This window comes from Lissotriton helveticus, chromosome 1_1 (genome assembly GCF_964261635.1).
Source record: "Lissotriton helveticus chromosome 1_1, aLisHel1.1, whole genome shotgun sequence".
Lineage (NCBI taxonomy): Eukaryota > Metazoa > Chordata > Amphibia > Caudata > Salamandridae > Lissotriton > Lissotriton helveticus.
In genome coordinates this window covers 2084181097-2084206404 of record NC_136057.1, presented here as the reverse complement: position 1 = coordinate 2084206404, position 25308 = coordinate 2084181097, and the positions used below count along the sequence as shown (strand labels likewise).

General features: G+C 44.3%; 1 protein-coding gene across 1 annotated transcript in view; it reads left to right on the top strand.

Moving 5' to 3' along the window:
* Window positions 1–25308, top strand: part of DNAI3 (dynein axonemal intermediate chain 3) — a 1062540-nt gene that overhangs the window by 296937 nt on the left and 740295 nt on the right. Inside the window, exon 8 of the mRNA XM_078645562.1 lies at window positions 3938–4054. Coding sequence (XP_078501688.1) covers window positions 3938–4054 — 117 coding nt within the window. The remainder of the gene's footprint in view (window positions 1–3937; window positions 4055–25308) is intronic.

Genomic DNA, 25308 nt, shown 5'->3' with positions numbered 1-25308 from the left:
TACAAACGAGATACATTGTGACACAGACCCTCATCATCAGCTCTGTGGACTTTGGCAATGCCCTCTGGGTAGGAATAACCTCACACCTCCTACAGAGACGTCATACAATACAGAATTATGCAGCAATACTCATCCTTGGCGTTCCCCGATGAACCTACATCACATCCTACCTCCGGCAACTCCATTGGTTCCCTGTACAGAAGAGATGCCAATTCAAGATGCTGACCCATGCACACAAGATTCTACACAAACATGGTCCATCCGAAATAACCACCTCCTGAACGTCCACCACCTGTTGAAAAGATTATGCTCTGCCTCCCTTTCTCTGGCCCATACTCCCCCCTCCCCTCCCATTTACCGAAGCAGAAGTGGAGAATGCTCCTCCTCCCTCATCATAGCAAAGACCTGGAACAGCCTCCTTAAACAACTTTGGACCATCACCTCACTTCCGGAATTCCAAATGGCCTTCATGACCTTGCTATTTGAATAAGCCTCCAGTACCTGCAAGTGACTAGATAACCTATTTGGTGATTAGCATCACATTATATATCCTGATTGATTGATTGATTATAGATTAGCTTTACATACACTTGTCCTGTGGCCCATGGCCGGGTGGATGGTACGGTATCATCCAAATTTGACCTGGGGACAGGGACGAGACAGGGATGTCCCCTGTCTCTGCTCGTGAAGCCACTTGCAAATTGGATAATCTGCGATGCTGTATTACGCAGCCTGTAGTGGGACCACGATCGGGAGGATGCTGTCTCATTCTATGCAGACAGTGTTTTGCTATAGTTGGCTGACCCAGAGAACTCCATAGAACATCAGGGACCTTTGAAATATTTGGGGCCTCCAGATTGCGCATAAATGATGATAAATCATGTCTCTAGCCACTGGTGAACTGAACACCAAGGGCCAAATGGCACAATCTGATACTTATTTCAGAGGTAAGCTTCCAGTGTCTGAGCATATATGAGAACAGGGACAGACAGCTCTTGTTTGATAAAAAAACCTGGGCAGGTTGCTAGATGGCTATAGAAAAGAAGCGGGACACTGGCCCACATTACCTTTATCCTTACTTGGCCGTGCGGATAGCTTTTTTAAGCGGTTGAGGCCATGACTTTGCTATTACTTTGGGACGGCAGGACCCTATGTATATATAGCATTGTCTGTACTTCATAGGACAACCTTTGACTGGGGCATTTCAGTGCCAAACCTTCGACTATATAACCGGGTGACACAGCTGGTGGTACTTAGACAGGAGGATGATGGGCATGGGGAGATATAACAGGTGAATCTGCAGCAAAGGGAAACTGATGACGCTACCAGCCCCAATGTGAAGGTGATCAAGCCCTGGCAGGAAGCCAAAAAGTTTACTGGATGGCAGGGCCGGCTTGCTGCTCACCATTGAAACACCCTTATTGGAGCCTGAGGGACTGGCACGACTAAAGGGATTGGAGGCAAGCAACAAATGAGACCTGAGGATATTCAAACTGGGGGACGTGAGGTTGGCAGATGGACCAATCACCTTTGAGGCACTTCAAGCCCAGTTCAAGCTAACGGGAAGCCAATGTTTAAGATGTATACAAATTAGGTATCTCCTATGTGGCTAAATAGGCCCAAACTTGAGGTACTGGATGAGAGTTCCCTAGAATACAGGGTGCTCAGTACCCCACTACAGAGGCATGCCAGTTCAGTTATATATTATTCCCTACTTGCCACTAAGACCCTGCCCCCTCCTCACCTCCACTCTCAAAATTGCTGGACAGATGGGAGAGAGATCTCGGCAAATTTAAGGATGACGATCGAGGGAGGCATGTCAGCATCCAAGGGAGGTGGCGATAAGGTCTAACCTCTGCTTGATCCAGCTCAAAATACTTTATGGGGCATACTTTACCAAAACATGGCTATTTGTCGTGAACATAAGTATGACAGACAGATGCTCAAGGGGACGTACACACTGATACATACATTATGGGAGTGCTCCAGGATAGTCTCATTTTGGAGGGGGTACAGTAGAGAATATCTGATTATATCCCAATTAATAACTTTGGGTTCGTACTCTTTGTTCAAGTCCCCTATTGTGAGCAGGTTTCTGAAAGGGCTTGTTTGTATGTTTCCCCCTATGCTGTTCATTATACCTCAGTGGGATCTGAACCTGGTTCGCACTAATCTCATGTTTGCTTCCTTTAAGCTGCTACATAATTGTCCCCTCTGGTTGCTTGCCATCAAGACAGCATTTCTAGTGGCAATATCATCTGCCCGAAGGGTGAGTGGGATACAGGCTTTATCATCCAAGTCTCTTATCTTCTGATATTTCCAGATAAGGTGGTGCTACGAACCGGGGCCTCTTTGCTACCTAAAGTGGTGACCCTATTCCATCTGGGTCAGTCAGTCACACTGCCCACCTTTGATGCACCTACGCATCCCTCTAAGCAAGAGAGGCGACTCCATAGTCTGGACCCAAAAAGAGCATTATTGTGCTACCTTGACCACACAAAAGTTCTGGGTGGATGACCAACTCTTCATGGTATATGTGAGAGCTAAAAAAGGTCGGGCAGTTCAGAAACAAACCATTTTGCTTTGGGTCGTTCTCTGTATTAAGATCTGCTATGCCCTTGCTAAAAAGCAGCCTACTTGGGGCTTACGGACCCATTCCACCAGGCAAAAAGCTGCAACCACAGCGTTGGCTTGTGGTACTCTAGTCCTGGATATCTGGCAGGCTGCAATGTGGGTATCTCTGCACACATTTGCCAAACACTACTTTCTGGACAGTCAGGTATGCAGGGACGGGCATTTCACCACTTCAGTCTTACATTTTTATTAGTCTAGTAATGTGTCTGCAGCCCATAGCCAGGATGGTATGGCTGGTATATCTATTCAAAGGTAAGGAATCTGCAGCTAGAAGTCTCTATCAGATGAACAAGTTACTTACCTTCAGTAATGCGTTATCTGGTGGAGACATTATCTAGCTGTAGATTCCTTATGGACCCACCCATGCATCCCACTGAGGACAATTTTTTTGGAGCTAGGGTTGATTCACTTTTCAGGGCCCTGGTTTGAGGACACACTGCTCAGTCTAATTCATGGTTCTACGATCCTCGCGTAGAAAGTCATAACTGCAGATAATCCTGTTTTGTGGGGTTAACGATCTCAGATGTACAACAGGCTAGACACTCACATCATAAATGTCTGTTGGGTTCGCCTGAAAGTTTTGGGAGTCTTGTGCCTAGAACTAAATCCCTGCAAAGACACCCTGGATATATGCTCTTCCTTGATCCAGGCCTCGTGTGTCATCTTGGGGAAAAAAAGAAAGTTACGCAATAGAGAACATTACCTCTGCAATTTGAAAATAGATCGAAAATAGATTAATTGTTATTACGTGGCCCTACAGGTGTTGTTTACTTGAATTTACAAATGCAGGAACTGATACTTTATACTGGGGCACACTTGGGATAGGGAAATAGAATGTCTTACATTCCTTTCCTATGTTTTACAAGACTAGAGAGCCTATTGATTAGCTAGTGAATTCCCTAAAGTTTTTAAAAAATAATTGCCTCAGAACAATATAAAATTAATACATTTGCCTCCTAATGTATATTATAGTAATGATATATACTCTTTTCAAGTTAGATGACTGTGAAAGGACCAACATATTCCCAGGTTTGGCATGATGTATTCTTTTTGCAGACTTACGCTGTTTTTTATCGAATTGCAAATGCTATTATCACAAAGGAAATGAGCCCTTACGTAATTGTTTTTTTTTTAGTCATAACATTGTTCTTTCTTGATAAACTGCAATCTCTCAGGGAATAGATTAGCTACTTTAATTGACCTTTAATTGGCTAGATCATACAATCACCCTTCTCTGAAATGAAGAATATTACAAGCTGTGCACATACATTTACCTCTATTCACATATCATTCACTGATTTAGGACGTTCCCAAGAAATGCCAGTACACAGTATGAACCTCGAGAGTTTGAAGATGAAGAGCAAAAGAAACACTTGACATCAAAGCCTTTGAAGGATTTTCTCAACTCTGTTTCTTTGAGGTAAAAACCTTGTGTTAAATACCACTGATAGGTTGAAAATTATTGAACAATTTTAGGCTACAATAGTGTATTTGTGTGCTGGCGTCCTTAATTCTCACATTGTCTGGAGAACACACACTCTGAAGCTGGCTCTACTTATGCATCTTCAATTTTAAATGTACAGTTGTGAGTTCCAGATGAAATCAGTAATGTTTAGAACTTAAGCAGCATTTACACATTTAATGAATGTACTCACAGAAATGTGCATCATTCTCTCAGTGTACTAATATGGCTTAGTTGGCCAGGATTGCAGATGGGAGAGGGTTGGTATTGAGTAAAACCTAGTATGTCTATTAGTGGATCTGATATTTACGGCAACGTGGAATTGTGCCCTTGGGAGGTTGTCCCTTTTGGTTTATTTATTTCCACTGTTTTAAATAAATCATGAAGATCTGCGTTTAGGTTTTGGAAAGTGTAACTTTTTTTTTTTACAAAATGTTGTGGATTGCTTTGACCTGCAAGAAATAATGTGTCGACGACTACTTAAATTTGCCGTTTATGTTTCATCTTGCTATTAGGGTGAACATTATTTTAATACCAGATAATTTACAGCTTAACAGTTTAGGTTTTCAAGAATTATGGTTTCATACACAAATATATGTGTTTTGTGAGAACTGACATACAGGTGCAGACATACCCTGCTGAGGGCCATACTGACTTTTAAAGGCTGCGTACCCAAGATATTGGTATGAGACACAGGCTGAGGACCTATCACGAGAGAAACTAGTGTATCCAGAGCAGAAGGGCTATAAAACTATTGGAGCATTTCACTCACTGTAGGCAGATTGTCCTAAATTAAATAGGATAAACAGAATGACAAACAGAAATGTTGGCGCATAAGGTTTGTATTGGGCTTCTGTCTCTCCACTGTCGTCAGTGCAGCTCCCAGCCTTACAATGATCTATTTTTTGATACAGATACCATATATTAAACACTCGACTTCACTGACAATAGTCAAGCATACTGTCAGGGTCAGAAGCAAGGGTATCTATACATTTAAATGCTGATTTCTTTTTGTTAACACCACTTTATTGCAGGATCAGTTAGTATGTGTGATGCTTGCAGTGGCCCACTATGGTTAATTATAGATTTTTTTTCTCACATAACTATTGCTGTCTGAGGCTTGTAAGATCCATGTGCCTTACCTACATTGATCCATGTACTCACTCACCCGCCCATTAGATCTGAAAGAAACAGTTAGTTATAGATTCCTTACCTTAGAATTATCCCCAGGCGTCGGACTGGATCCGGAAAGTTTTTCGGCAGCAGTACCTCTATGTGTCGGAAGGTGGCGTCGGTCAGCACTGCGTCTGTCGTTGGCGTCGTGTTCACCGGGATGATGTCACGGTAGCTACTTAGACGAAGCCCGCCCTTGAGCGCTGACATCAGTTCTTTCTTTTTCTGCGCCAGCAAGCGCAGATCCAGAGAGAGTACTACCTCCAGTCATTTTTTGACAACTTTTTGAGCGACTTTTTTTGACGTCTTTTCGAGTCCTACCGATTCCTGGTGCACGTAGGGATGCCCGGCTTCAAGGCTTGCAGTTCCTGTTCCCGACTGATTCGGTGACGGATCTACACCCCGTGTGCCTCTTTTGCCTGGAGTGTGACCATGACCCTAAGTCTTGCTCTGACTGCCGGTCCATGGCTCCGAAGGCTTTGCGGGAGTGGTCCCAAAAGCTTCTTGAGCACCGGCAGTCGGCTCTGCACCATTCGAGGTCCCGGTTGTAAGAGAGGTCGAGTGACCAGTCGCGGAGCCATCATCACTCGTCATCCAAGTCTTCGCACTCGGGGTCAGGTAAGTCGAAGCACAAAAAGGAGTCAAAGAACCATTCTCGTTCTTCAACTTCTTCCCGGCGGTTGGCCGACGTGACAAGGGATGCAGCCAGTGCCACTCCCGTGGCCAGCGTGCGGAGCCTGAAGGGCCGACTCTGAGTTTTTCTCCCTTCCCGGGACCCGGAGTGACCCCTGCCCAGCTTCGTCAGTCTTACGAAGCCATGCATGCCATCTTTGGCCAGCCCGACTCTGGAGGCATGCCTTCAGGCCCGAAGACTCGGTTGGGGGCCCTAGGCCTTCTCTGCCGGCGGCTCTGGCCTTTGTGACACCTCCACCGACTCCACCAGCACAGAGTCTGCTACCAATGCGGCCTGGACCCCCAGCCGGCGTCTTCCCCGGCATCCAACTCGACGTGGACCCGGAACCAAACCGGCGTCGGGCAACGCCAGATCCGGCGCCGATGGGTACTTTTGCCCCTGTGTTTCACCCTGGCCATTTTCAGCCAAACTGGCAGCCAGAGGAGGGTGAAAAAGACTGGGAGGGGTCTGGGGAACCTTTGTCAGACCAGTTGAAGTACAAACAGGACTGGAGAGAGGACCGGGAGATGCCAGTGGACTGGATACCTCACCAGACCTTGGAATGTTGTCTCCTCCTACGGTGGCTATGGAGGAGGAAGCGTCTTACGCAGTGTTGTTGCTTAGCGCGGCCCCAGCCTCTCAACCTCGAGCTTCCTACGATGGCAGTCAGGACTAACCTCCTGACAGAGGTGCTTCAGCCGGCAGCGAGTTCTTCGGAGCCCCTGCTGCCGTTCAATGAAGCCCTGATCGATATCCTTTTGGGCAATTGGTGCAGGCCCAACACGGGGGCTCCCGTGGATAGGGTGGTTGCCCGACGCCACCGCCTGGCCCCAGGCGACTACACTTTCCCCTCCCAACACCCCACCCTTGAGAGCTTGGTGATCCAAGCCTCTACTTCAAGAACTCATTCCCTAACATTCCAACAGATAGGGAATCCAAGTAGCTGGATCATCTTGGGAATAAGATTGTTTCTTCCGCCAGCTTGGGGCTGCGGTCGGTAAACACTGCTTGTCTATTGGGCCTGTATTCCCACTCTGTGTGAGACATGGTTGCGCAAGTGCTGCCCCAGTGTCCGGAGGAGTCCCGGACAGTACTTTTCCAGGATGTTGCCACCGGAAGAGATGCAGCAAAGTTTACCATCCATTGTGGACTGGATACGCCGACTCTCTAGGCAGGATTATTTCCATGTCGGTAGCCCTTCGCCACTATGCCTGCATGAGATCGACTGGCTTTTCTAGGGATGTCCAGAACACCCTGATGGACATGCCTTTTGATGGCCGTCACCTTTTTGGCGGCAAAGCAGACCATGCTCTAGAGTCTACCAACTCACCCCTGCTTCCGCATCCAAACCTTCCTAGTGTAGTGTAGTTCCTATATTCCCAATAGGCTCTGCGCATTGGAATAATATATCCTATAGATTAGACGTAGGACTGAGGTCGACTAGATCTCTATCTTTAATTAACTGCTACAATCGTAAGACTGGTTGCAAAATATAATGCATACAGTAAAAAGAGTAGAATAAAATAATACTGTAAGAGCATTGTATGGTTCCTAAACCATAGATAAATACATACATAAATAACAGAGGCTAAAAGTACTCAACTGGTGCCTCTAAAATATGCCTACCCCGATGTACCTAACCTAAGCTTAGTACTAGGGAAGAAGTAAGTCAGGTGTAGCATAAATGTAGTATTCTTTTGCCAAGAGTTTGTCCAAGATTTCTCTATGGGTTCTAACCAGCTCCGTCACTTGATTTGGAATGAAGAAGGTCAGGCACAGGACTCGATTTCCTAACAACCCGCAAGGGTAGCTTGGAAACACTGGAGCTGGATTTCTCAGCAGGAGAAAATACAGCATCTCTCTCAGTGCGTCTGCTGGAGGGTCGGCTTCCTTCGGCACTTGCAGTAGCAGGGCGCGTCGGGCAAGTAGATAGTCGAACTGCTCCAAACCACCGTGTGTTTGCTATAGCAAGTGTGGGCATATTTATACCTTGAAGGTACTGAGTTTGACGTAAAGGTGGACATAATAACGGCATCAAAGAGTCTCAGTTCTTTGAAAAAACTCCATGAGTTCTTGGACAAGTCAGTTTTCGAGCAAGGGAAAGTCCCAAGCTGCTGAAGCCGAGTTTTCCAAGAAATCGTTGTAGATTTTCGGAACTAGTGGAAGTAGCCCTGTCGTATTTGGACTGCATGAGCTATGTCTAAATATGGTTATGATTCTTATGCCTTTATAAGGATATGGTGATTTATACCTATTTGACGGCATGAATTGGGAAAATTACAATAGGGTCCTAAAATGTTATACAACACCCACTCCACATTATCATGTTCATCTAAGTTCAAGTACTAAAACATATAATCTAGAGCATGTGTTTATAATCCCACCCAAAAATACATATAAATGCATTTGAAAATGGTTGTACACATAAAATGAGCATTTGTACAGTACGCATTTTAAAAGAAATGATTTCATTGTAAGCATATGATAACCTAATGAATCACGAAAATTACATTTATGAAATGGCTCTTAGGTACAGAAGAAAAAAGTCGAGACCATCCCATAGCAGAATATACAAACTGTTGTGGTTTTGGTATGCTTATTAGGTCAATATTGTTCCTAGGAAGTATTCAAAGAATTCCTGTTCTCTAAGAATAGTTCTACTTTAAGCAGATTGCTTTTGTGCCAAGGTTCATTGTGTTTTGGAAAAAAAGTCAAATCAAATCGTAGAAAAATCGAGTTCCAAAGTTAGAAGTTTTTTTGTTTTAAAAAAGTGAAGGTCGAATTTCAGATTTCAAGGATCCCTGTGTGCTAACTTCAAAAGTTATTCTCGGTGTCAGGAGAAAACATTAAGTCATCTAGGCTGGCAAAGAAATCGTCTACCAGAGTAGATGAAAGTTGAACCACTTCATTAAGGTCAATTGTACACAGATGTGAAACATCGCCGTCAGCGTCAGTCGCATTAGCAATGTTTGCAGCAGATGGTACCTGTGTTCCTATTGGTCCGCGTATCTCACCTTCAGCTGGAATTGCCAGTGAGATCTCAATGAATGCCGTCATCAGGATCGGTAGCCGTTGGGGGCAACACAGTACATGAGCCGTCACCGGACTCAGTAAAGCGTCAACATCCGTTGGCATTGCTGATGGAAGTGTTAGACAGACATCTAACACGCATTCCTCTCCACAAAGCAGGCATCGTAGAACAGGTAAGATGCAATCTTGCCAGATTGGTCTAAATGACAGGAACCATGTGGTATTCAGATCTCTCAAACGAGCCAAGCCAAGGGTCTGTGTAATTCTGTCACAATACTGCATGGCCAGGAGAGCATTCTCCATGATAATTTCGGTATCGCTGGTGGCTGGATTTGCCATAACGGAGCAGGGGGAAAAAATAGAATCCCTGCTACGAGTCCCAACATGAGAGGCAGGCCGCCGATACAGAGTGCACGAAGTTAGGAAAAATGCCCAGGACTGCTTCAAAGGGTGCTAACAGTCCCGAAAAAATCGTCTTAAATACATGTACAATACCGCTGGTATCAGACATGTTTAAGATACGACCTAACATTTCTGCGAAATGTATTGGGCAGTTTGTTGATAATAATGCATGTATCTCTGCAGAGGACCTTGCAACTTGCAGATCATACGTCTCTCTGGACGAGGTCAGTGGCACAGTTTTTTGTGAAAGAATGGCTTTCATTCTGCTTAAAGTATCAATTCGGATAGAAGAGATGTTCAGTGAAGGCCATAGTGGCGACTCCCCGTCTGTCTTAGTTTTCGGAAACAATACTTGCATACAACAAGTGACCCTGGCTGATACACTAACCAGATAGGCTGTCCCTGGCATCATTCCACAACAGCTGTGATCATTGAGCATTAGGTAGCTTCCATTGGAAAGCTGCCTAAACATTGGATCTATCACCACTGGCGGGGAACACTGCAGGTGGCATGATAAGTTGTTTGAAGAACCCTCACAGGCTCCATGTAAATTAATGCCTTAACACAGAAGTGTACCTCTTAATGTGTTTTTTCCACTTAGAAATACCTCCTTCTCCCCACTCCAACATTTGTGTATGTATGGTAAATCCCAGGTTGAATTAATGTATTCTTTACCCAACCTTTCATACAGGCCTTCTGGTATATGTTTTAAGCAAAATTGAAACTGGAAAATCGTCACTGGTATCGTGATGGTGCCATGTATTATCCATTCAACTGATGGTTTCTCAGAAACGGTCAATGGTAATCTCTCCAGTTTTTCTATGCTCAGCACCATATAGTCAGCTCCCCTCTGTGCCAAAGAGATTTGTTTATCTGTAAGGTTAAATACAGTAAACAATGACATAGTGTTGATTAGACTCCAAGGCACATAGCCAGAACAAGGGTTTTGTAACGTCCAGCCTAACAGCATTATAGAACGTAATTGAGACTGGATATGTTGTACCATTAGCAAGTCCTGTTCCATTATGTCTATGGCAGAGGATACAATGCTGTCCAAAGAATAAATTCTGGATGACAGAGTTGTTAACCCATTGTCAACTACAGAGAGTGCTTTCTCTAAATTAATATGATCAATTTCTCGTATTCTTTCTGTGGAAAATTACCAAAATCGGTATACATAAGCGGCGTTCATTTATGTTCACCACAGCCACTGTTGAAAGTAGAGCGACAATTATGAAAACAGTAGCCACGCCATCTTGTCCCTTTTAGGCCCCTTCGCGAAAGTAGGTGGCAGCCATTTTTGTGTCACGACCTCTCTGCCCACTGCCAATAGCCTGCGCGCCTCTCCCCCTCACACCCCAACCCCGCAAGCATTCCCCCGCGCCCCGGCAGCCCCCGGTTTCTCCTGCTTGGACCATAAGCGCACCTCTAGCACGACCCTGTCTCCGAGCCACATCCCGTGCTGAACCCCCTCGCTCTTTCATCTCATTCAAAGAACAGGCCCTTCTTTGATAACCTCTTCCTCCCTGCCCGATTGTCCAGCCCGATCCCAGGCCATCACCTAGCCCGGCAGATGCAGTTTATTGCCCCCTACAGTAGGGCCCCGCCTCACATCAAATGAGCGGTGGTTAATCAATACCCTCACACCTCCAGATCCGACTGATCGCCCCCTTTCCCGTTCCCAGCAGAATGTCCAGCTGCGCGACAACCACCACATGCTGAGGTCGAGGTGGGAACTCTACTGTAAATGTTTGTGGGAACGGGGGTGAAGCGGGGATTCCGAGGATGTCTTTCCGTACATCAAGTATTTACAAGAATGTGTTTCATGTAATAAAGCAATAAACCTGTGTATAAGAGGCCAGGCCTCAAGGATGCGTTTAGAGCACCTCGAGAAGATACCCTGTTGTCTGATTTGACGTGTTCTGCTCGGAATAAACTCCTGTTTCCTGCCTTCTGTCTCCAGCACCTGCCTCTTTGTTTGGTAATCTCGAAATGGTATGAGAGGCGGCTAACGCCGGGCAAATACTGAAGGGTTCTTGGTCGAATTCGACCCTACCTTTCGACAATTGGCGCCCAACGTGGGGCCCATCAGCGACGCGTGGATCCAGTGAGAGAGGTCCCAACGACAGAGTGAATGACTGCAACGATCGGGAAGTGCACCTGCCCGATAGACCCTCGTCTGGCAGCCGATCACCCGAACTTCACCGGTTCCGAGCAGACCTCTCTCGAGTGATCTACGGTCCTGACTGGGAACCATCAGGAGTGCCACAGCAATTACAGAGAATAGAGGACGATCAGGCGCTGGAAGCGGAAGATGAGAAACTGTCCATGCGGTCCGGGTAAGGTCGTGTAAACACGACGAATTGCGAATTGATGGTTTGATTGTTTGAAAATACTAGTATTACTCATTTGATTGTTTCTGAGAGATTCCCTATTTGCAAACAAGCACGGAGTCGCCATACTCTGTTTAGTCTTTGCAGATAGTGAAGGGTAGGTAACGCAGGCCTTTGCCCCCGTTGTAACCCGTCGTGCCTACTTCCCTCTCCATTTGATTGATTGTTATCCAAGCATTTACTGTTTTGGAATTGGTTCTCTTTGGATCATTCTCTATTTACAAAAAAGCACAGAGTCGCAATACTCTGTTTAGTCCTTGTGAATAGTGAAGGATAGGTAACACAGGCTTTTGCCCCCGTTGTAATCCGTCGTGCCTATTTTTATCCCTCATTTGATTGATTGTTTGACCGAACATTGATCGTTCGGAATTGGTTCTCTTTGGGTTATTCTCTATTCACAAATAAGCACAGGGTCGCAATACTCTGTTTAGTCTTTGCGGATAGTGAAGGATAGGTAGTGCAGACTTTTGTCCCCTTTGTAACCCGTCATGCCTATCTTTGCCCCGTTTGTTGGTAGGTGGTTCAGCCCGGACCGTTTATTAGAGGTAGATCATCCGGCTCCGCCGGAGGACACCCCTAATAAAAAGGACATAAATATATATAAAAAATTGCGGGTTAGCCACTGTATCGTGCTAGCAAACAAAAACATAAAAATCGTTAGGAAAACCAAAAGGAATCGAGTAAAATCAGTAGGCCACTGATGGGATCTCTTTTCTGACCTCGCTAAAATAGAAACATTAGGAACAACCCCTCATGAGAAATATGAAACTAATGAGAAGAATCGAGCTCGACGCCATGATGGCTGCAAGACAGCTCGGCTCCACCGCCCACCCCGCCCAAATAACGACAAACCCTATGCAAGCATTATAAATATATACAACACTCCAGCAAAGTAACATGTTAAAACTTTTTATTAAACAACTATTTAAAACTTTTTATTAAACAACTATTTACATGGCAGCCGGCTGCAACAACAAACCCAACGCATTCGCCGTCTGCTTAACGCTGTTCCTGTCCCGCCTTCAATGTTGGGCTACTTTGAGCTACTTTTTAGTAGGCTTTGGGCTATAAAAAAGTCTACAAAAGCCATCAGCTGGCGAGGTAGCATCGGTAGCGGCCCGTTGAGCGAATAGGCCGGAGGCTACCCGACGCGCCAAGACCTTGCTGGCAGCCATCGGCCGAAGAGGTCGTCGGGTGGATGGCCCGGAAGCACCACGGCCACGATGTCGTTGTACGGGCCTTCCCATTCGTCCGCCCTGAGGTGGCATCCGGACGGCGTGGGGTGCGCCGGGAGGGAGAGGCGGCGCGAACGAGCCTCCCCCACCTCCCCAGGTGGAGGTACCTCAGCTACACCCCAGCGCCTCACTCGGCCAACTGAGTTGCGCCCGCTCTTGTGGCACAGTGCCTAGCTTGGCCAACTGAGTTGCGCCCGCTCTTGCGGCACAGTGCCTCGCTCGGCCAGCTGAGTTGCGCCCGCTCTGGCGGAACAGTGTCTCATCCACCATCCAACTGAATTGCACCCGCTCTTGCGGTGCAGCGACAGGCGGCTGCGACGGAGCTCACAAAATGGCGGCTGACACCCCGGATTTGGGCCTGGTCCATTGGAGTGGCGCTGGGCTGCCTTGGAACTCGGATGCTTGCCTGCTCGGGCATGAGCCCCACTCTTGAAGACGTCCTCTCAGTTTTAAAAATTCTTCGAAAGTCACTGGCCCTCGGCTCCCGCAGGCTTCCGGTGGGGGCCACCGCCACTGTTGCTCGACTATCCCCCATGGATATGCCACTGCCCCGGGCGACCGCCACCTTATCCACATCTGGTATCAAAGGAAAGACTGATTCAACGTGTCGGTGGAGGGATACACCTGCTGTCCCGCTCTCCGGAGTGGCCACAACATTGTCACAAGATGGTGGTGCTCTCGTGCTGACACCGGCCTTTGTACTGCCAAACTCGATCAGCTCCGGTGGGACCTCAGCGGGACCCAGTAGGGAAGATTTTGCCTTCCTCGCCTTTAAGCCGCAGTCCACGCCGCTTGTCCTCTCTGTTGGCGCTAACAAACTTTTTGGACTACCGAAAGGGATTCTGGTCCGGCCGCTAGTTGTCGGAGGCATTTGAACTATACTCTGGACCCACCCGGCCACGCCCCAAAATGGCGCCAGTATGGGCGAGACTTGCAACTCCTTATGACGTTTTAGCTGCGTAGCCTTGATATTATGGGATATGTATACGGTCCTTGAGCACGTGGCGGGCGGGGAAGGGTACTGACTGGGCATGCGGACAACCCTGCTGAAATTGGTTCTTATTCACTATTGATTATTGTATTTTCGAAGTAATGCTACTCATGATGCTCGCCCATGGTATGCGTATAAACGATTTTATTGTAACTGATCTTGTTTTACTTTCAATTATAAAGTCAACCTTCATTGATCCTGCAACCATTTGTCTCGTTTGAGTTTTTACAAATAAAATGAAGCAATTTTGGTTATGAAAGATTAGAAAGGCATGGTACATACGAACAATGCGAACAGAATAGTCAAGATCTGTCGTGCTTTTGCATTCCTGCAGCATAAGCAACAGGTAAAAGACTCGGATATTTAGATATATCTATGAATAGGACGATAGACCAGTTCCTCTGGGCTGCAATGCCGAGATGCAAGGTACTGCTTCCCACAGAAGATAAGTTAGGCACGTGGTAGGTAAAAACATTTTCGTGTTTTTGCGCACTGATGTGCTTTGTACGCTGTCACCCCCCCCCCCTTTCTCTTCCTCTGCAGGTTAATATCGGAATTTCAGCTGGAGTATGGAGAAGACCCAGAATGCACCGTGTTACACGCAGAAAGAAGAAGAATTGTATGGTATGAATGCACGCGTGGGCCCCGACTTGTGTTGTATGAATGCTCATGTGTGGCGCACGTCTGGGTTGACGGACGAATGCTTTTTTTTGTATGACTGAGGTATGGATCGAGCGGTTAATGGAATAAGAAAAACAAGCCCGAACATGGTACCTGCATGTGAAGGACGAGAAAGAATATAGCACTTACCCTACCTAGGAACGACTCTCTCTCCCTCTCTGGAGCTAGTGAATGGGAGAGTGGCCTACGCCAGAAACTTGAAGAGTTATTGTAGTACCTCGGACCCCAACCGATATCCCAAATGAACGCCCTAAATGACGCGCACCAGTGAGTCAACTTAATGTGCAGACTAGATAAGAAAAGTTAAGGATACCCCGGGTTGGGATTCATCTAAAATCCCCCCTCAGCCCAGAAATTAGGGATATTGTCATGTTTTAGATTCACCCCCTCTTCTTCCATCCTCATAGAAAAGTCAGAATTGCACCATCGCACATCCGACAGACACCCCTCCTTTACCTCAACTCGGATCGACATTTGTTAGATGTTGGAAGGCCCCACCGTGAGTATAAGCACGACTGGACCAGTGTCCGACCAATTAAAAGGAGTAAGTATTTATTGAAGCGAGGTTACCAACAGAAATTGTCTGCTATTAGGAAGGAAGGAGAACGAAGAGCTCGACCCCCGAATGAATTAAATGGAGTACTGAAAATATGCAACACGCATGAAAAAGGCTCTTTCGCCAAAAATAGCCCTCTGTTTTATCTTAAGTTTTCGTACTTGATGTAAGTACTGTCGCACCCTATCTGGTATTTGTGTTTACGTAAACTATGAATTTATGTTTTCCCTCAGCTTGTGTTTTTTTTGCGTGAAACTGACCCGTACTGATCTATATGTGTGTGCACTGAATAGCCTATTATTGTACACGTCTCTCCCTATCTCTCCCTCTTTTTATGTTGTACGTGTACTAATAGCCTATTTGGTACGCACGACGCTCTCTCCCTCTGAGGGCTCCCTCGCTCCCTTTTGAATAAATGACGACACTGTACCTCGCCGGTACGGGAATAATTGGCTCTTAGACACGACAGTGTTTGAACAAATTGACAGAAACAAAACGATCATATTTTTGCCATAGTACTGCCTCTCCTTTCTGTAAAATGATGAAACTTAATTGGCCGAGAAAGAAAGGACAGGTGAGACGACTGATGTCCCCTAATCTGACCCTTAAAAAGGGAACTATATGTCAGTGGCTTTTGTCTTAAGTACTTTGGTAACACCACCCTCATCGTTCGGATTACCTCCGCCCATTGTACAAAAATAGAATGTCCGATACGTCCCCGTTCCTCCAGAATGGTCCCAGTTCTGTACCAGCCGTCCCAGAAAATCTTAAAGACTGTAGCTATAGTCCCATGATAACAGCATTTCACAATTTTTATAAATTAACAGACCTTGAAGAAACATATAGCTCAACAGGATTTGTTTTAGACAAACGCGAGTCTCTACTGAAGGAGCCGGTTTGAATTCGATAAACTATGTAATTTTTAGACATCAGACTTCTTGCCACGTTCGCAACTATAACAAGAGTAAAACACCAGACAGACGTGTTGTTTGAAAATAAAAATGCTTGCCAACCTGCACTACAGCAATGATGCATGAGTTAACAACATACACCGATGTAAGGATTACTAAGCATCCACCCTATCGTGACCAATGAACGTTTCCCCAACTACTTGGGGTTGGGAGAGAAATTAAAGTGTGTAAACATCTTCCCCTGCCAATTCCCTAAAAAATTGTTTTTTTATACTCATTCAAGGATAACGTGCAGTCGTCGGGAGGAGAGAGGCCGGATGTGACGCACAGCCTGGCTGCAGATCGGGGAAAATCTATGACCTCGACCTAGGGGGAGCCGCAGAGCAAAGAGTTGCGGGACAAGGCACCGTTCTCAGCGTGGAAAGTGAAGGAAAGAAGGGCCACCCAGAAGCCCCTGCACGTTGATGAGCTCGTGTCGAAAGTCCCAGCCCATTGTGCCCGATTGATTGGCCCGCTTGCTTGAAATTTCTGCCCTCCTTGGTCCGTTTCAGATCTGATCCCACTCCACCCTCTCTTCCCTCGGCCTCCCAAAGCACGCCCCCATAACCCCCCCCCCTTTTTTTATATGGAATTTTTGAACTTGACTCTGAGGACAAACACAGGACTGTGGTCCAAGAGCAAAGAATGACCACACCCTGCAACGCGAGGTCTGAAGTAGAGCCGGACGCGTAGCTCCACCGCCGGTGCTTAACAGCGCCAACGAAAGAGGAAGAACGATGAGAGCCTACCAGTGATGGCTCGCTGTAAAAAGACACTGGACAGACGAACCCTTTTTGAACATTTCCACCCCTTGACTGTCCCTTGTCAAGTTGAATTTCTCTCCCAACCGCTTCATATTGAATACCACCCAATTGAGTTTTCATAACCTTACATCGGTCGCTTTTCAATTGTACAAGGATAACTAAGAAGGCGTTAACTCTATACCTTGATGATTGTAGAACACCAGTTATGCACATGAACATGCTGTTTAGTTTTGATCCCCATGGAGTCCAGACCTCAAGTGATAATAGCCCTTATTCTGCCAGAACATTTTCTGTATGACATCATGCTTGTATTCAAACGAATTTCCTACATCGTCTAAATAATGTCCCGGTCTCCAAGGTCTGACGTATGACACAGCTAATGTAATTTTGTATGCACTGCCTCCTCGCCTATCGCATTGACTGCATGTGGTTATGTACGATTCTGTCAACATTTATAGTAGGATTATTTCCATCTGCCCGTAATGCATATGGGCTACCAAAGACCTCGATAGACAGCCCAGCCACATACCTCCCTTATTAGTATAACTAAAATGTCAGCTTGTACGTCCTTACCTCAGACATGAACAGAAATGAACTTACTCATGATAAAAACTGGGGACTGTGGAAAATGACTAAAATCGGTATACATAAGCGGCGTTCATTTATGTTCACCACAGCCACTGTTGAAAGTAGAGCGACAATCATGAAAACAGTAGCCACGCCATCTTGTCCCTTTTAGGCCCCATCGCGAAAGTAGGTGGCAGCCATTTTTGTGTCACGACCTCTCTGCCCACTGCCAATAGCCTGCGCGCCTCTCCCCCTCACACCCCAGCCTCGCAAGCATTCCCCCGCGCCCCGGCAGCCCCCGGTTTCTCCTGCTTGGACCATAAGCGCACCTCTAGCACGACCCTGTCTCCGAGCCACATCCCGTGCTGAACCCCCTCGCTCTTTCATCTCATTCAAAGAACAGGCCCTTCTTTGATAACCTCTTCCTCCCTGCCCGATTGTCCAGCCCGATCCCAGGCCATCACCTAGCCCGGCAGATGCAGTTTATTGCCCCCTACAGTAGGGCCCCGCCTCACATCAAAGGAGCGGTGGTTAATCAATACCCTCACACCTCCAGATCCGACCGATCGCCCCCTTTCCCGTTCCCAGCAGAATGTCCAGCTGCGCGACAACCACCACATGCTGAGGTCGAGGTGGGAACTCTACTGTAAATGTTTGTGGGAACGGGGGTGAAGCGGGGATTCCGAGGATGTCTTTCCGTACATCAAGTATTGACAAGAATGTGTTTCATGTAATAAAGCAATAAACCTGTGTATAAGAGGCCAGGCCTCAAGGATGCGTTTAGAGCACCTCGAGAAGATACCCTGTTGTCTGATTTGACGTGTTCTGCTCCGTCGGAATAAACTCCTGTTTCCTGCCTTCTGTCTCCAGCGCCTGCCTCTTTGTTTGGTAATCTCGAAATGGTATGAGAGGCGGCTAATGCCGGGCAAATACTGAAGGGTTCTTGGTCAAATTCGGCCCTACCTTTCGACACTTTCAGCCGTTTCCATTTGCGTGACTTTCCATGCTTCATTGTAAGCAGCGTATATACCGGCGTATATGAAACGTTTATGACGTGGTTTGTGAGGACCAAGTAAGAATTCTCGCAAATCAACGCCATCTTTAAGTAAAGTTAAGTGTTGTTTTATCTCCGGAAGTGTAGATTTTTGTACCCATTCAAGGCACAGTTTTCCTACTCTGTAAGTTGTTATTATCCCTGGATGTTGTCTCTGGATATATCAACATATCAAAGGGACCCCCTCTATAGATACTTTCGGCCAGGGAAAAGAGAGGAAAAGCAATATCACAACAAAAGAAATTCCCTCATGGCCTTACTAAATTTTAATTATGACATATAGTTCCTACTTTCAACTCTAGTCCTTCAAAACATAACAGATGCAATGATTTCTTTCATATTTTTTTATTTAGTAATTATCTTTTACTTTTTTAGAAAAATTCTTTTCTATATATTTTTATATTTTTTGTTGTAAATTCATATTATAAACAAGATTTTAGATCAATACATGAATATCGTTTACATTTGTACATCTAAACAATTAAAAACATTTTTATACCTGAGATACCCTACAGAAAACACCAAATAACATTCTCACAAATTCAACACACATCCTCTAACATTCATTCAAAATTCACTCTTTATTCTGTGTCTAAGGAGTCACAGATCTTTTATGTGAACTGACACGCTAGGTCGACGCGTTTCGGTGGATTAAGACCACCTTCCTCAGGACCTTTGACAGAACAAAGTTCTTCACACCAAATTGTGCACTCTATAGGGATATCTGCAATTACAAACAGAAATAAATATATCCGCATCCACCAACATTGAAAACAACCAATTATCTATTCCTGTAAGAAAAAACATCTCTATCTAAATCAATTCATGAAGGACTACCAATGTTTACATCAATTATTATTTTATGCATTCATTTCGTCTTTTATTTGTACATGACATGGACCCACAACGACCTAACTTAATGATAACAATAACACATTGTATCTTGCCAGATGTGAATAGAGAAAGTGTCACTCTCTGTTTATAAAGTGCATAGAGCAGAGAAAAATATGGAAAATAGATTGAAGAGAGAATTTTTCCAAAGATCGAATTTCGGAAAACACCCCTACATTGATTACAAAAAAGAGGAATTTTCTCTTGGTAACCCCATGTTTTAAAATATACTACATATTTACTGGTAAATTGTCTTACCGTAGCAATAGTGCAAGGCGATGACTTCTACTGGAAATCACCTTCACTGATGGGATAGGCAGTACGTCCTATTACGACATTAAAAGATACATTTTAGTCTGTCTATATCTTGAAGATGTGACATGTCTTTTATTTGTATTACCAAACTGCTTACCTCAACACTAGATCGAATCCGACTTGTCTTATTTAACTAGTAATTTCTTTTTGGCTGTTCCCCTTAATCAGTTTGTATTGCTTGTCACCAAAGTCTAGTAGAAAATGTAGTAAAAAATACAAGAGAATTCTCACTATATATCAACCTCTCAATGAATTGCGGTTGTATTCTAAATCTCTTTGAGTATACTGACCTTATGCACGTTTGTTAGTAGCAGTATCCCTATTCAAATCGGGGACCAGATTTCATCGTTTTTTCACAATTTTTAGTGCATCCATTGGTGCTGTAATAATATAGATGACAGCAGTTTGTAATAAAATGTTTATTAAAGATTTTGGACTTAGAGCAATGACATTGTTAAACCCTAATTTCTTATCAGCGTTATTGACGAAATTTAGCCGCAGATAAGAGGTACAATTAGGCGCTAAGCACTTTTCACTCCCCGTGTAAATTCGAAGATTGATAACCAGAACCCACTTGTAATAGCTAAATGACAGCAACTTTCAATAAAGTATTTGTCAAAGATTTTGTACTTAAAATAATGTCATTATTACAGCCCTTGTCTGCTGTCAGCATAGATGACGAAATTTAGTCACAGACAAAAGGCATTAAGTGTAGGCGCTAGGCTTTCTGATTTTTATCTTCATATCACCGATAATGCGGAAGTGAAACGTTAAAACCATTCCTATTTCCCATGGTTTGAACTCGCACATGAGACACTTCCTAATTTATCGTTCTACATGGAAGCATTTGTAAGTCTCATACCATGAGGCATTACCTGGCCCTAGTTTCTATTTTGCAGATTATTTTCGAGTAGTGCTTACCTGAGTTCACGCTTCCTGCGTCCCGGATACCAACTACGCCCAATGACTTGGAACCGGAGCTCATTGTTCTGCGATTTAAATATCAGCGTTCGCGCGCTTTGCAAATTCGCATGTGAAGATTTCTAAATTGACTGATTACACATCGCGAAAGCAGCGCCATGTCTGAGTGTAGTCACTAACACTGTATCTAATAGGATTTGACCGTAAATATGTGATTTGGGAATTTCACATTTCTTCATTAAACAACCAAATTACCACATTACTAAAAACAATCCTTCGTTCGAAAACGAAGAAAATAGTTTCTAGTATTGTTCTTCATGTTACTAATTCGAATTCCGGGCGCCATATTGGAAAGGGGTTTACAAATACTCATTTACCTTCCTAGTCCAAATGTCTCACTTACAACCTGTTTAAATTATATTTACTAGGGCATGATCTACCCTACTGTGCCCATGACAATTTTACTTTCAAAAACATTTTTTGGAGTGGGGGGTAACAAAAGAAGGGGTCAGGGGGAGGGGGGGTTTTGAAGGGGGGGGGCATGAAAAGAAAAAAGGGGGGGAGGGGTTGGGAGAAAAAGACAGGGGGCAATTTTTTCAAAGAACGACTTGCCTATCATCAATTTTAGTCATACCACTCTGTATATTCATAGTGATAGTTGATAAAAGGATACAAAAATCTGCTCTGATTCAATGGTTCTGTAATACTTCTTACTCAAATATTTAAGTAAAAAGAAGATCCAGAAAAGATTTTATATAACTGGATCAGATATTAATGGCCACTATTTGGTTACAAACCATGAGATACTTTCATTGAGGCCTTTACAAACACTATCCATATGGAAAATCCACAAACTTTCTCGTTTTCTCCTTGTTATTTCCATTAGTTCCCCATTCTTATATTGTACCTTTTCCAAAATACACCACTTCAAATCAGTATCATTGTGATGAAAGTCCAAACAGTGTTGTACTAGTGGTGCTGTCAATTTGCTTGTCCTCACTGCCGACTTATGTTCGCTGAACCTTATTCTAAATTCCCGTCCCGTCTCGCCTATATAGGCTAGATCACACGGGCATAGAATAAAGTAAACAACGTTTTTGCTCCTGCAATTTGTGAAAGATTTTAATTTCACATCAATACCATTGTATTTTATGGTGTCTCTTACCAATGCAGCTTCACAGGCATGGCAGCCGCCACATCTGTGATTTCCCTGTATCAGGGGTAAGCCTGTCAAGGTAGTCTGTAACTCTCGCATTTTGGGTGTATTCCTTGTGTGGACCAGCCGGTCCCTCAAGTTCCTATTACGTCTATAGGCTATCCGGGGCTTAACAAATTGTTTATCATTGTCCACATCTAGGATTCTCCAATTTTTGTTAATTGCATTTTTGATCTTATAGTTTAAAGGCGAATGATTTATGACACAAGTTATCTTTTCGTTAGATTTGCATTTCGTATGTTTGAGAAGAGCATCCCTATCATAATATTTTGCTCTTTTGAAAGCTTGGCGGACCAAACGGTGTGGGTAGCCCCGCTTGGTCAGCCGGTCTCTCAGTAACGCACCATGGATGGAATAATCAGAGAGTGATGTGCAATTGCGGCGGATTCGGAGGAATTCCCCAAAGGGGATAGAGTCCTTTTGGCAGTGGGGTGAAATCTCCCAAATTGGAGTATGGTATTTTTCACAGTTGGTTTACGAAACAAGCTGACTTTTAAAGTTCCTTCACTTCCTTCTATGAGTATATCAAGAAATTCTACTTTTTCACTATTGTAATTAAATTTTTGTCGCTTGCATTAAGCCATAATATGTACTCTTCAAGTTGTAGTACATCGCCACGCCAAACAAAACAAATATCGTCAATGAATCGACGCCATAAAAAAACATTTTCAAAAAAAGGGGCGGTTTCATTGTAAACATTTTCCTTTTCCACTCTCCCATGTAAGTATTCTCTACACTTGGAGCACAGGAAGCTCCCATGCTTGTGCCTTTCACTTGCTTGTACAGCGATCCATCAAATTCAAAAAAATTATTTAAAAGAACCACTTCCAAGCACTGAACTATGAATGCATCAGGTCTATTGTCTGGGTACCTTTGTAAAAGGGAGGATACCGCCTGTAACGCTTGACATTGAGGAATGTTGCTATACAACGCCTCAATGTCAAGCGTTACCAGGATGTCTGTGGTTGGATTAAACAAAGTACCCTCAATTTTATTGATCATATCACCTGGATCTCGTACAAAGGAGTCATACTTCTGTGTCAATGGACACAGAAAAGAGTCCACATATTTCGAAAGTGGTTCTGTGCTTGAACCTATGGTTGAGATAATTGGACGCATTGGTGGTTGACCTTCATTTTTATGCGTCTTGGGGAGGCCATACATGGCCGGTGTCACTGGGCATGTTTTATTTAGAAAGGTAAATTCATTATCACAGATAAAACCATCCATAAGTGCTGATTAAGTAATTTCCTTAATGGATGCATTTAACCGCTGTATTTCTCTAGCCTGAGCTGGCCTGTAATGTTCTACATTAGATAACATAGTTTGCATTTTTTTGTCATAATCAGTCTTATTAAAAACCGTAATGCCACCACCTTTATCACAAGGTTTAATCACTATTTGTGGATTGGATTCTAGTTTTTTCAAGGCAACATTCTCTTGTTTTGTTAGATTAAAGTAAGGTCTCTGTGGTTTTTACAATAAGCGTGTAATATCCTGTACTACTTGTCTTTCGAAGATTTGTACCTCTGGTCCTACCATATCCAGGGTTGGAGTGAATTTTGATGGAGGTTTACATTTTGATAAATTATCATACTCCTCCTCCAAATCCCTACCTTCAAAGTACTTTTTCAGTATTACTTTTCTGAAAAAAGCATGCAGATCTTCATGCAGTTTAAATTTGTTAATCATGGTATAAGGGACGAAGGACAATCCCTTACTAAGCAATGCTGCCTCATCGTCTTCAAGGTGGGTGGAAGATAAATTATAGATAGGAAGAATATCTCTGCAACTGTTTTTACTGTGATCCTCATTCACCACCAGTCCTGTTGGTTCCTCGTTTTCACATATTGTTGCTGAGGTTGTGGGCTCGACACCTGTGGTCCCCCTCTGTGTTGTTGCCAGTGAACAGATTTCCCCCTGTAGGGGCCCCTTGATAAAAAACCTCAAGAATTTCTTTTGTTGTTGTTGTCTCTGGATATATCTTGGATCTGGCTGAGTTACTGTAAACCCTTGTGTCTTGTTCAGGAATCTATCTTGACAGATATTCGTGTCTGTGGGCCAGATTAACCATTTTTTCCATTCAAGAAGTGCTTATAACAAACAAATCAAGACAGCCAAGGCGAACTATTTTAGAACCCAACTTAACCAAGCGGCGAATCAACCCAAAAAACTATTCGGATTGGTTAAACAACAATCGATAGCAGCCACTAACCACTCAGCTTCAGACAGCATACCTCCCTCTTGTGTTGATTTGGCTGCCTTTTTTACGGAAAAAAAACGGCTTATCATCACTGATCTGGAAACCAGGAAGACACTATTACCACCCAACGAACCCGCATTCCTACGGGCTGCTCCTGACAAGATAACACCAACTAGATGGGGTATCAAGAATAACGCTTCTTGGGACACCTTTACCCCCCTTAACGAAAATGATATCAAAAAGGTATTGCGGATTATCAACCCATCCAATCACGTGCCTAAAATGAAAGTGTGTCCTCATGTAACGTAACTGGTGCTATGTAAAGCGCTCTGATACCTGATTCGGTTCGGGTCTAGTTCGCGCTATATAAAACTCTGCAAAAACAAAACAAAAAAAAATAACTTCAATGACCCGTACCACCTAATATTTTCAAAGTAGTTAAGGACACAATCACCCCCTTCTGGACAAAGATAGTCAATGCTTCCTTGCCACAAGGTATGATCCCAGGTTGCCTCAAAGAGGCACAGGTAACACCTATATTGAAAAAACCCACAGCCGATTTTACAGATCTTAACAACTTCCGACCTATCTCTAGTATTCCTACCCATGCCAAACTCCTGGAGAAATGCGTCCAATCAGAACTATGTGCACACATTGAAAATTACCACCTCCTGGACCACTATCAATCTGGCTTTCGTAGTGGTCATAGCACCGAATCGTCTCTCACTCACATGATTAACGATATATTAACAATGCTTGATCGAAATGAATCCTGCCTCCTTATCCTACTTGACCTCTCCTCCGCATTTGACACTGTTAATCATGACAACCTCCTATTCATTCTGGAACATAGGATGGACCTCTAAGGTCAGGTGCTGCATTGGTTTGGGTCCTTCCTGCAACACAGAACCCAAAGAGTTAAAGCGAATCACTCATTCTCCCAGCCATCCCCTGTCATCATGGGCGTTCCCCAAGGATCCTGCTTATCTCCCATTCTCTTCTGTTAGACCTGTCTGCCCTTTGGTTTGTCCCTCCTATTTATTATTTATTTTTGTCCCCTTTTTGCCCCTCACATCCCTAAAATGTTATGTCCACTGAATTTTCTTTGCGGTGTTGACAAGGGGTTAGATGCTCTTTGACCCTCGAAGTCCTTTTCCCTGAGGTCTAGGTGCCACTTCTGACTAGATTTGTGAAACT